The sequence below is a fragment of the Staurois parvus genome, unplaced genomic scaffold (assembly GCF_062004578.1).
Source record: "Staurois parvus isolate SC_StPar_1 unplaced genomic scaffold, SC_StPar_1.0 ptg000021l, whole genome shotgun sequence".
Taxonomy (NCBI): Eukaryota; Metazoa; Chordata; class Amphibia; order Anura; family Ranidae; genus Staurois; species Staurois parvus.
The window spans coordinates 12,852,226-12,865,828 of record NW_028317817.1 but is presented as its reverse complement, the minus strand read 5'-3'; the positions used below and the strand labels follow the sequence as shown (position 1 = coordinate 12,865,828).

General features: G+C 40.6%; 1 protein-coding gene across 1 annotated transcript in view; it reads left to right on the top strand.

Moving 5' to 3' along the window:
• Nucleotides 1-13,603, top strand: part of UBE2E1 (ubiquitin conjugating enzyme E2 E1) — a 42,977-nt gene that overhangs the window by 15,277 nt on the left and 14,097 nt on the right. The window contains exon 2 of the mRNA XM_089691022.1: nucleotides 3,857-3,907. Coding sequence (XP_089547148.1) covers nucleotides 3,857-3,907 — 51 coding nt within the window. The remainder of the gene's footprint in view (nucleotides 1-3,856; nucleotides 3,908-13,603) is intronic.

The window sequence follows — 13,603 nt, the reverse complement described above, 5'->3', positions numbered from 1 at the left end:
TGAGCATTATATGTAAATCCTTATGGAGTCATCGGGATCTGGTCCGAGGCTGCGGTGTCATCAGGCTCAGCAGTGGACACGCTGAGGGGTCTCACTCCGCTCACAGACTCATCACACAGCTTTGGGTATTAACTCCACACTCTCAAATGGCTCCACCTTGTGAGGCTCGCAATGAACAAGCCAGGGGCAGAAAATGGTACTAATAGTGTATCGTTTTATTTAGATATGAAACAAATCCAGAATAAAGGTAGACAACTCACATGTGATTAAAAGGATGGCCTTCCTGGTGGCCATGTACAGCTAGGTGTCAAACTGGAGGGCTCCCCTGACGCTTTTCCTGCAACAAGCACTTTGTCACCTTACCAGATTCCGGCACTAATATTATAAGTTACGAAGCATTAATTACCAGTTTGTATGGACATCACCATTTTTTGGACTTACTAATACTATTATGGGACCCTAGTCACGTCATAGACGTAATATTGCTACACTAATTTTAATGTTTTCACTGTCTTATTCTTACTGGTTTTATATCATGATATATATCTTTTAGCACTGCATATTTATTCACTTTTATTTTCTTAAGGTGTTGAGGTTTTCATTTTTATGCTAGCAGCTTCTATATGGTTAATATTTGATTGCGCTCACATTTACCTCTCATACCTAATATATATATATATATATATATATATATATATATATATATATATATATATATATATATACATACATACATATGAAAGCCTGCTCTCATCCAGCAGCTGAGGAACTGTAGTTTGACAGTAATTAGCATGCATTGGGAGAGATTTGCGCGTTTCTTCTGCCCAAACTCTGGTTCTCCCGGATGCACTGGCAAAGGGTTTTTGTTTTCCTGCCTTTTAAACTCTCCTGCTACTAAATGCTGCTAAGTCTGTGTACATGGACACATAGGCTAACATGCAGGGTAGTTTAGAGGCAGCTTCTAGGAGCAGCTACAAAAACATCCTGTGTGCACACTGGATCTGAGTTTGAAATTGTGTGATTTCACTTGAAGTTTCACAATTTCAAAGTCTGATGTCAGTGTGATTTGAAATACATCTGTGCGACTTCATGCACAGATGTCTATGCAAGTTGCACCTGAAATCGCAAAAAGTATACTACGAAGTTGGAGAAGCACCGATTAGAATGGTTCCATTGTCGTTCATAGAGTGCGACTTGTCATGCTATTTGACACTGACAGGCCGCATCATTGTGAACCAGGGCTCATTATCAAAGCTTAATTGAACAAGCTGAAGTTAGAAGCTGATTGGCTACCATGCACAGCTGCACCAGATTCTGACTGCTCCAGTTTAATCTCCCCCACTGTGTTCTTCATGTCTGAAAATACACACAAGTGGCATTGATTGTCTGCATCTTACAGCCATCTGAATAGCCAGTAACGGGTGGCGCTTGTATATGAAACTATATTGTTTGAACAGAGTAGCCTGTAAAGCGCGTGTCCTGGAATTAATGTGGTACTGTGCAGCAGAACAATTGCAGAGGCCCAAGGTCTTGTTTATGCGATGGACTTGACAAGTTTGAGTATTAATAATGATGAAATCGGAAATCCCGCAGTTGCACAGCAGGGTGGGTGGCTAAAGCTGCCTGATTAGGGATTATAATTACCTGCTTTTTACAGGAGTTGTGCTCTAAATTTGATTTTACTGCTGTCCCCTGAAAATTGTTGTATAAATTGAGTGTGTTATAATGTAATGTTTATTTAGATCGCCTGTAGCTTTTTTTGGAGCATGTAGTTTGTAAGAAGAAATAGCTACATTTTGAGAGCTGTGTCTACTGAAACTTTCTTGCACCAAAGCTGCTCCAGGTGAGTAGTGTCGGTCTTGCACTGACCATGATAGATGAAGGTGCACTGTAATAGCACAGGAAAGAAGAGGATCCAGAATGTGCTGCACTACTTCAGCTTTTATTGGTACTTTCATAAAAATATCACATGCACTGTCAGGAACGAAGAAAAGTTAACGCGTTTCGCACTTAAGACTGGTACTTACTCGTAACTTTATTTGCACCAATCCAGATACTGAACCATTTATGAGAAGGGCCTGTGGGGACCAAATAGACATGAATTTGCTGTTTTGTGTAGAACCAGATTAGACCAAATGTGAATTGTAGGTTTTAATGAAAACCATACTTTGCTAGGAGAAGAGTGCCATGACAAGTGCCAGTCTGCCATTTACTGTTAACACATTCATAATGACAGAACACCTCATCTCATCAGGTGCATAACCATGGGGGAGGTGTTCTGTAGCCCACAGACGTGAACTCTGCAAGCATAATAAAAGATGAGGCTGATGTGTGCAACAAATGCAGAGTGCAAAGAAAGTTGACCTAACTGAACTTCTGCCAACATCAATAGGTATTGTTTGCACTTGTCAAACAGATCTAACAAAACAATTTCGATAATAAATAATATATAATGTTCCAAAACCGAGCAAATAAAGTAGCCTTTGTAAGCTTTCTGTTAAAGATAAATGACGCTGCTCCTCTATAGAATGCTATACAACGAGATAGCTTTGATCACCTTAGGACAGGAATTGAGTAACTGGCAGGATCACCAGGGCAGTTGAAGACCATTTTTGAGTTCATTTCTGCCTCATAGACACCTCAGCAAATGAGAGAAAATCTTACCTTTCACAGTTTTCACCTTGACATTTTTCTTTATTGTGAGTTCCCCCCTCTACTCTCCTCTGATAACTGCAAAATCAATGTAATGCTACCATACATGGCTCAAAATGGGTGGCCCTGTTGTCACCTGCTGGCACCTGCTTGACAAACTTCAGTTGAAAAATCAAAACAGCTAGGTGGAAAAACGAGGCTGAACAGTGACCAAATCCAATGCGATGCAATCACTATTTGGGTACTCTGACAGCCATGGGTGTTGGTAGCTGTTCAGCCCGTAATCTGCACAAGAGATATCAAGGTGTTTGTGCGTCAGACTAACCTAAATCTACTGTTCTGCTACTGGTCCTCCTAGTTCTAGTACAAATGTGGATGCCAGTAAAGACCTTCATTTACACCAGTTGGCTCAGTTAGTGTATTTATCGCATATACGTTGACATCTGTTGCATTAAATCAGTCAGTTCATCTGAATGGGCTGCAAGTTTTTGCAACAGACCAAAAATCACAAATGGTTGCTCACACAAGGAAAAGTAGCCCACCAATGCAAATGTGCTGTCCTAGTTCAGTGGTGGCAATAGGCCCTTAGAGGATGCCAGTGGACTTGCATAAATTACTACAAATAGCAGCATGTTTTTAAAACTGTAATAAACATTGTTTACATGTGTGTAAAACCCGTCAGATTTTTTTTTTTTTTGTCTTTCGCTTTTGCGAGTTTACCCTTTCAATTCCTGTTGTGTTGTATTTTCAAAGAGGCTCTTTAAAATAGCTGTGGCTTCACATACACTTTACTGCAACAACAAAAAAAAACCTGAGAAAAGGCCAACTATACCTAAGCGTGAATAATGGAGAAGAGAGACACCATCATTTGGCTTTGTTGTATCTACAACAGTCAGAAAACTGTAATCTGTGGTAGTGGTATTATCACAAAAAGTCCATGAAATGGGAAAAAAAAATAGGTGATTCAGTTGGGCAGCATTCATAAAAAATGCTTCGGTTGGAGTTGTCTTTAAAGAAGACCATACAGTATATTTTCCTTACATTGTAGGTGATGAAATTCTTTGGGAAAGAGAGTGCAGGTTATTTTTAAAACAAAAAGCATCCTGTTCCGTTGTGATTGTGTTTAAGTGTGTTTGTGCCACTAGTAGGTAAGATAGCTATGCACTGTTTCTAAATCTAAAATGTTGCTTTTGTATTTGTACAGGATTCAGAAAGAACTGGCTGATATCACCCTGGATCCTCCTCCAAACTGCAGGTTAGTGCCTCTGAAGCATTCTTCTGTCTTGTGTGACATTGCTGACTCGCATTGTTGCTTTGTGGTATGGTATTGCTGCCGCCTTTGAAACTGAAGGATTGTGTCACTTCCCACTGTTATCTTAAACGAGGAGGAACAAATACTTTGAAGTTTAGTTGGTGGTAAAATTACCCTGATACTGTAATATTCACACTTCTTTGCTCATTAGGAATTCTTATCTAGACAGGCAGTGGGAGGCATTTTGCAGCTTGGATAGATTTAACAAAAATTTTGTTTGGTATGTCTCACTACCATCTTCTCTAATGCTCCTGTCAACTGATGTTTAGCAGCACACTCAACATCAAAGCTAGGTGGTTCAGGTTTGAAGAGCAGGTTTGTTCACACTTGGATATTTATTCTTACATTTTGAGGGCACTACACCCCAACCCCCTTTCTCTTTTCTGCAAAGGCAGCAGACGAGGGCACTCATATGTGGCCAAAATGATACCCACTGTCACCTTTGGTGCAGGTATAGTGCTTAGGTTTTTAAGAGGTTAAAACGGACGTTGAGGAGGCTACATAATGCCTCCTCATCGCCTGTCACTGTAGATTTCTCTTCATAGGGACCATGAGCCTTTTGGTTGTGCTCTGAAGAGCGTTACTCAGTGGATTGTTCTTTAAAAGCATTTGGTGGCAAGGAGGCATTATTTTTCCACCTCGTCACCTGTTTTAACCCCTAAAAACCTGCACCACCACACTGCAACTGTCTGTAAACAAGGCCTTACTGGTGGATCAAAGAATACTAATAGTAACCAATATTCACAAACCATAGAGCCCATTCAACCCTGCCATATCTGATCCCAAAAATACCAAAATGCAGCTAATTGTTTTTAACAAGAATTTCCAGGTAAGGATTAGTTTTATGTTCATTGTGATGTCTTTTTAGTGTTAGGCCTCATCGGTTGATCAGGACCATGTTTCAGCAGGTATCTGTGTAATTGTGTGGTGGCAATAACAAGTATGTGTGATCAGCTGTGGCCAGAAAGCCTGTACAAATTGATGGGTGCTGCAGCTGTTTGCATGTAACCGTGCACACAGCAGACAGTGTGCATCCAGGGCTGGTCATCTGCTGGATTCATACTTACATGCAAACAGCTAGGGCCCCTGTTATGCTGTTTTTTTTTTTGTACAGACTTCCTGGCTGCAGTTGATCCACACCTGTGATCCTCACTGCAGATTTACATTGATAACTTGCTACAGCACCACCACTTTAATTGGCTATAAAAGTGAGTGCGTTTTACAGGGGCTTTCTGCTGCCTGTAAAAGTGATCAAGTGGCTGTATAGCCACTTGGGTCACTTTTATTAGGCAGTGAATCTCCTGGTGAAAAGATTGGTACCAGGATCATGGTTGTACACCACCTTACAAGGTACCATACATACATACATACACTTGATCACTTTTACAGGCAGCAGAATGCCCATCCTCCCACTCCTTTTAGCGCCCTGTCGGGTGTCACCGGGTAGCCCAGTACTAATGTGACTGGTCAGTAATGGTAAAGCTAAAATTTTACAGTAACAAGAGGTGAGGTGGAATTTTCCAAGGTCGAATCCTGTTTTGATGCAGCTGTCTAAGAGGGGAAATTTCCACTTGCTTTCTGTTGTGTTTTGGGGGCAGGAAGTGAAGGAAAATCTCCCTGATAGCACACGGATGGGTTATTACTCTATACAAAACAAAAAAAGTTCCTATAAATACTTTTAGCCCTCTTCTGACAGAGGTTTATGCTTTCTCTGCTTCAAGCACCTATAATCCGCTTTTCCTATATCATTTGGTAGGTTTCAATAGATTGTGGCTGTTTAGCTGGTTAAGATTCCACAAATGAAGTTGTCCTTTTAAATACTTGGCCTTGTTTAACAAAGTTCATCAAATAAAAACATTTGCCAGTAGCAGCCAATTTGGATTCAAACTTACTAACAGATTTAGAACCTGGTTACTGTGGCAGTTCTTAATTCATAAACTTTAGTGAATGGTGCCAGTGTGTCAAATATTTAGAACATACAAAGGACTGGTAAATTAGAATATTACACACATAATGGAGTTTTCAGGAGAAACAACCTCGGAACAACCTCCCGCAGCTCTGTTTTAGTTTATACAGGAATTTGGACTGACGCCTCTGCAGTGTTTTAAATGATGTTCTAGTTAAATTAGATTAGAAAAGGCATACAAATCATATCTCTGACTAGCAAAATGGCATTTTGTTAAACCCCCAACTTGTGAACGTTGACTGTAAAGCTGTGTCAGGGATTTGTGTTGTAGCAAGTCAGTCTCTAGAGACTTCTCAGCAGTATGAAGGGGTGATTATCCTTCTAGAACATGGTAAATGAGACTTGACAAGCTTCATGTGGGTATATATGTATCCCCAGTATTTGCTGCCAAGTCTATTCCTTTTTGCTTTCCAGGAAGACATTGGGAATACTGCTTTGCTCAGCATGTATTGTGTGTCAGTTTGTGACTAGGGAGTGCAGAGCATATTACCGGATAGCGAGCCACTGATCTGTATCTCTGGGAAAGGAATCAAAGTCTTATTAACAAGGGTGCTCAGAATAATTTCTCACTACAGACTAGTGTGGAATTCTGATCAGCCTGGAAATCATGGCATCTGTCCTGTGCATAAATCCATTGGGCTGTTCTCATTCTGGTTTCTGAACAGTGCTGTGCATGTTAGCAGGCCCTAAAGTTCTGGAGTTGCTCTGATCCGTTCATCTAGTCATTACAATTTGTCCCTTGTCAAAGTCTTTCAAATCCTTATGCTTTCCCATTTTGTTTATACTTTCTACACCTCAACAACATGTTCACTTGCTGCCTAATCTATCCCACCCACTTTCAGATGTCATTGTAATGAGATCATCAATGTTGTTCATTTTGCCTGTCAGTGATCAAAATGTTATGGCTGATTGGTATGTGTGTATATTTTTTTTAAAAGACGATATGTTCCTAACCCCTTTGTGACACAGTATTACATATATGCGGCGCCCAGGAGAAGTGGGCTTTAAACCTGGGCTCCACATATATATGTGGTGGTGTTTTTATGGTGGGAGCTCGCTGCACACCCTTGCAATCCAGTGTTGTACCGGTACATCGCTGGTCGTCAAGTGGTTAAAAATTTAGTGTGTCAAAAATTGTAAACATTAAGCACTGTTTAAAATCAAGTGATGGACTTGGAGAACAGAACAGTGTGAAGTGATGGAAAAAGAAATAGAAACAAACAAAATCTTTATTGCTCTTAGCAGCCAATCAGGTGTTTGCTTTCATATTGTAACTGACTTCAGGACACGTGTGATAGCACTTTATTTAACATTGTGTATAGCATCTATTCCTGGCACTTGAATGTGTCATGTCACATGCAGCCCTGTTTGTGAACTTCATATATTGAGGCCAAAAGAAACCCAGTATGCCAGTCAATAAATTGGCAGTACATTTCCCCTTCTGTTGCTCGTATTTTAATATAGCTCCGATTACATCGGTACATTAGGTGAGGAATTCCAGTGTCATTTGAATACATCCACCAGCAGTTTAATGCCTTGTGTTCCTGGCCTTTGCTCTAGGGACTCCTGCTGTAGTGTCATTACTGGATTTGCTATCATTGTTATTGTCACATTGAGTGCCAGACTGAAGCAACAAAAGGCAATTGTGTGAAGATCAACAGCAAATTAACAGCCATGTATATCCTTGAAATGTGATTTCTAATGAAACCTAAGGGGACGCTAGAAAGAGCAGTCGCCATGTTCTATTGCTTCAGGACTGATCTAAATATAATTAGAAAGCCATCATCGTGATTTGGGAAGGAGGTCATTTAACAGCTCTTAATCAACATGCCTAATGTTATCACATTTAGATTTGATTTTGGAGCGGACATTGAAGGTTTTATAGGTTGAATCATAAATTTCTCTTTTCTAATTTTATTCTTCATGCCTTAAAACTGGTCAATATTTAAAGCATAGGAAAGCCCAAGAACAAAAATGTAGTATTGCAGCTTACCAGTCCTTAAATGTGCTGGCTGTATTCGTTTTTATTAAGGGTCAATTCACACCAAAAAGGTTGTGTTTGCAATGATTTTGATAGCCCACTCATTTTAATGGACTGCGGAACATGCATGGGCATGCAAAAAGTACTGTAGGCACGACTTTCAAAATTGCACCACACCGAACCTTGGTGGTGACAAACACACCCGAGTTTACAAGATGCATATGATCCTGCCAGTAACCCTTCCAGTCCTAGTGTAACTACATTCACTCACTGGACTGTATGTTTGGAGAAGCAGCAATGTCACCCTAGGGCACGAACATTAGAACTACAGAAAGCATCCCCTTATGTTAATGGTGATGGAAAATAGTCAGCATTCTGTATTTCACAGTAACCCAAGCAGAAAGATACAACTGCTTGCAATACCACTGCAGGGTGCACAAGGCTCTTTACAATGTTTGACTTCCTGCAAGGATTTTCTTTCACTTATTGAACAGATCTAACAAAATGCTTACAGTGATGCAGTATATTCAGCTAAATACCTGTTGATCCTGAAAAATGTAAATTAATGCAGCCACGACATCGAAGGACGAACAAGCTGCAATATATAAAATTTTCATTCTTGGGCCCAGATAGGTTAAAGGGTTTATTGTAACCACTATTCCATCAGACCAAAAAATAAGAATCAAAAAAAAAAAAACAGATGTATCCAATGTGTTGAACAAAGGACCCTGAAGCATTGGCAAACATGCTTGTGTGTCACAAAAATTAAAGTTGAAATACCAGTTGTACCTGTAAAGAGGGTAGTATATACTTGTCTCTGACATCACCTCCACCATCAAACACCACTTGATGAATAATAGCCTGCTGAAGTGTGTCTCCCGTGTCCCCTGCTGTGCTTGTGGTTCCTCCTTCTGAACCCTACATTACTCCATGTGTCCTGTAGTGATGTGGAGGTCAGCAGAACAACTGGGGACAGGAGACTGACACTTACGGAAGTGTCAGTTTTACATTGAAGAAACGTCCTCCGATTTATTCCTTTTCATCAAAGTGGTGTTTGGCAGCATAGGCAGTGGGAGAAGTACATTTTTAATCTCCTTTACAGGTATAGCTGTTTAACATTTTGTGAGGGCATCACTTCAAGCTTTGAAGGAGGGTCTCTGCTAAGACCTGTAGCTGAGTTTGGATCGGATGGACTGCTGGCAGGTTTGGGGGGAAAAAACCTTCGCAACTGTGACACGTTTTCTGCGATAAAGTATATGTGAACCCTCACCTTGTAAAACAACCTATTCAATTTTAAATATTAATAAAATTAAAATATTTATGAAAACATTTGTGTATGCAAATAAAACATTATAAATGCCTCCCCCCAAGCCCCCCCCCCCCTGTCCTTTTTTTAATAATTGATTACATACATGTCTATCTGCCATCTTCAGTCCTCTACATCCCCTAAAAGTAAGAGCTGATTGGAGGAAAAAGACACACCCCCTTCACACAACACACTGGAACAGAACTGAGGCAGTCAATCACAGGCTGTGAGCTGGAGCTCCTTACTGGTCACCTTTTTTTTTTTTTTTCTTTTTTTTTTTCTTTGGTGTCAGCAAAACTTGTCAGAAGTGACTCATGTGGATAGCAAAGGAACAAGGCAGCAGATATAAATGACAGTTAGCACTCTGGATTGAGACAAGTATATACTATAGAATATGTTTTGTCCCTATTGCATGTCTGAGGTTTACAACCATGTTAAGCCTTAAAGATCAACTCGGGGAATTCAGCCACTTTCTAAAATTTGCTGGTTTACTTTGGTTTCTACCTCCTAGACTTACCTCTTTTATTTGCATTTGACAGTTTTATTGAGCACTGGGAATACAACTACTCCCTGTGTTCTGACAGATGGGATGCTGTTTTGTCACACAGCAGTTGCTCTTTCAGCCCCTGTCCATTCACAGAACTCTTTGTATTTTGTAAATGGGCTCACACAAAGAGCTCTGATTGGGCAGGAGGGGAGGAGCAGACAGAGTGGCTGCATATGACTCTGCAGCTGCAGGGTCTGGGAGTGGAAGATCCAGCATCAGAGCACTAGATATCAGATAGCAATAGATATGCTCCCAGCACTCAGTAAAAATGTAAATTTAAAGAGAGGTCCTGAAGGTACCATGCACTTCTTTGGACTTAACATATAGTAGATAAATCCCCCAGGGGGCCGAGTGCATGTAGCTTAATTAGGTCTGAATGACAGCGCTAGTCTGGCAACAGAAGCATGCTGGAGACCAGAGCTGTCATTCAACACAGCAGGGGTTTGGTCCACTCCATTCCAGCAAAATTAGTAGCGGCTCTGTCAGTGCTGGCATGGCGATGTGATCGATCTCAGATCCACATCTATTGTGAGTACAGTGGCAGAGCATGACGGGTATCATCCATTCAGTCAGGTTTTTTTCAAAGAAAAAACAAATTCTGGTTACATCAGTTTTCAGTAGTGATGCATCAAAATGAAAATTCTGGTGCTGAAAACGATACCGAAAATTCTGAATACACGTGGCCGAAAACCAAAATGTCTGTGTATGTGGGGGTGGGGAGGCTCAATTTATTATTTTTTTTTTAACTTATTATTTTATTGCTATCACATAGGAGACTAATTGTCCCCTAGGTGATAGTATATGAGTGACCGGTCCTCTTTGTAGGAAGGAGGGGTGGGGGGCAGCTTGTGCAAGGAGGGGGCAGGAGCACTGTATACAGTGAGGGAGCAGTGTATACACTAAGGCTCCCTCACTGGATGCCGCTATATGTCCTGGTTTTAAATGTAATTACCAGCTTTTTTTTTTTTTTTTTTTTTTTTTTTTTTTTCTTTTTTCACTATAGCTCCAAGAAGGAGCTGTCATTCGCCCTGCCGCTAAAAGAACCAAAGGGGCGGGGTCACCTAGTGATCCAGTTAAATGAAAAATAAACACATTTTCTTGCCTAAAAATGGAACCGATATACATGGACTGCATCCGTTCACTGGATCTGGACATACCTGAACGGACTCGGATGTAAATTGGTGGTAAATGGAAGATCATCCGTTTGCATCCATTAGTCCATAGAAATATATTGCTGTCTGTATTTCTGTCATTGGATGGATGAAAAACAGACAGCTGGTCAAACCGTGTGAATGGGGCCTAAAGCATTTCTGCCAGCTACCAATAAACATTCATGCACTTCCCGCAATGGCAGCTAGGTTTGCAGCACTAGCTATGAAGATAAAGTATTGGAACGGGAGGGAGCACTCTCTGGGCTGAACTCCAGAAAGCATTTGTGTGATCTCGCTGTCTGCTACAAACCCAGCTGCCACTGTTTCTATAGTCCTGTGGAATTGCCGGTCCCTCTACAGCCTCCTTGTCGGGGAGCTGTATGCACAAATGCTATCTTCAGCTGCACTCAGCAGCAACCTACACATTGGGATTATAGAGGGTAGTATATCCCTGTGTTTTCCTCCTCCAAGCTGGCTCTCTGGTGACTTGCGTGGTGCAGTCCCACAGTTCTGTATTTACCATTTCAGATTCTGCATTTTACGATTATATTTTGCAAAGAGCGTCTGAGAAAGGGGAAGGTGTTTTTAGTTCTGGTTTTAACTCCACCCCCCACCCCCATAAAAACACCCATAAATTGGGCTTCCGCTTTACCCAGAGGTGGAGCTACAGCTAGCACAAACCGGTAAAATATGCATTTATTTCCTAACCAGAGCACAGACCTGAACAAGATGCCACATGCTCTTGGGCCCCTGGAGGAGTCTACAAGGTTGTTTTATGTCATGGTGTCACTTCTTTTAAGAGTTTTGGAATTAAATATTTTAGTATTAAATTTGTGTTTAGTGTTAGATTCCTGACAACTGCGTTTGACAGCAGCAAGAATGTTTTTTAAATCATAATGGGCATATACATCTCTAGTACTTCTTTTCCTTACAATTACAAATTGCAGTATTTGTGCATTGTAGGTATGGTTGGACAGCTCTACCATGGATTCATAGAGATAAATTTAATGCGCTGCACTGTTTGGCAACTACGGTGAATATTCAGATTGTGTAGAGGGCTACAGAAGCAGGCAGATAATGAAGCGTATAGTGACGGATGCAGTCATTATACACCCACATTAACCATTGGAAGTCACTCTGTACCTATAGACATTAGGCTTTGTTTATGAAAATAGCTCAGAAGGAACGGTGTTCTCATTGCCCACAGAAACCCATGAGACAATTCCTTTTATTTTCAAACCTGCAGTGGAGAAAATAGCTAAAAGCTACTATAGAAAACTAAAAGAAAAACATTTTCCTTACATGAGAACAGTTAGAATAATCTCCAAATAGGGTCTAAAATGACTTAATCAGCCAATATAATTTTCCTGTGCATGTTTCTTTTCCATTATCTCAGTGTAAAGTAGACCAATTTAGGGGGATATTCTCTAAAACAAAAAAGCCTGTCGGGCTGCCTCTGCTGGCCCTCCTGCTCACAGTCTGCTTTGCAAGAGCCTAATCAAATCAGGATTAAAGTGCAGGCACCAAAAGATGTGATTGTACAGTAATAACACAGCAATGCACTGATGTGTGTCTGTCAGCATGTTACTTATCAGCAAATGTGCATGCTGCAGAGCCTGACAAGCAAAGTACTCGCCCGGGAACGCTATTTACCCAGGTTTCATTTACAAACATATAGCTTTTTTATGGAACTGCACTAAATAGTGTTGGTTCTCCTTCCTGAAACTTTTCACTAGACTCTGTGGGAGGGGTTGCAGTGCAAAGAACTTGGCCGAATAAAAAAAATTGTCGCTATGTGCCAATGACTTGGAGGAGGAAAGCTCACATTAGCAGCACAAGTGAAATCTTGTGCAAGTCCAACCTGTAAGGACAAATTATGTTTTTAGATGCGTATATGTTTAATACATTTTGTATAGCAATGATTTTATATGTATAAAATGTTCTATTCCCGCAGCCATGTGACCAGGATTATATATATATATATATATATATATATATATACACATACATACATTTTATTTATTTTACATACCTAAAGTGAAGCTCCAGACAAATGCTGTAGCTGCTGACTTTTAACATAAAGGCACTTACCTGTCCAGGGATCCAGCGATGTCCTCACCAGAGCCAATTCTTCAGTCTGCCAGTTGATGGTAGATCCAAAAGAGACTGTACAATCAGATTGTATAGTATGGTCAGCTTTGGAGTTGTCACCAGAAGGAGGTCAAGGTAAATCTTCCAATTGGGACAAATGTTCAGATGTCTAAGATGTTAATTTTTTTTCCTTTGGGGGGATAAATTCTTTTCACTTCTTGTTGTGTCTGTGAGACAGAAAGTGAAGGGTAAGCTCCCAAGTAGGACAGCAATGACAGAAAACAACCTGATGGGAATTTAACCCTTTACGCCATGGGTGCTCAACCTGTGGCCCTCCAGGTGTTGCGGAACTACAAATCCCATGAGGTATTGTAAGGCTGATTGTTACAAGCATCACTCCCAAAGGCACAATCATGATGGGACTTGTAGTTTCACAACAGCTGGAGGGCCGCAGGTTGAACACCCATGCTTTTCACCGTCATTAAGCTTGAACAAATAAAAAAAAAGGATTAAAAATGTAATATATTGCAGCTTACCGGTCCTTAGATGTTTATATTCTTTCCTTTTTTCAGTCTTTGTTCTTTAGTTTCACATTTG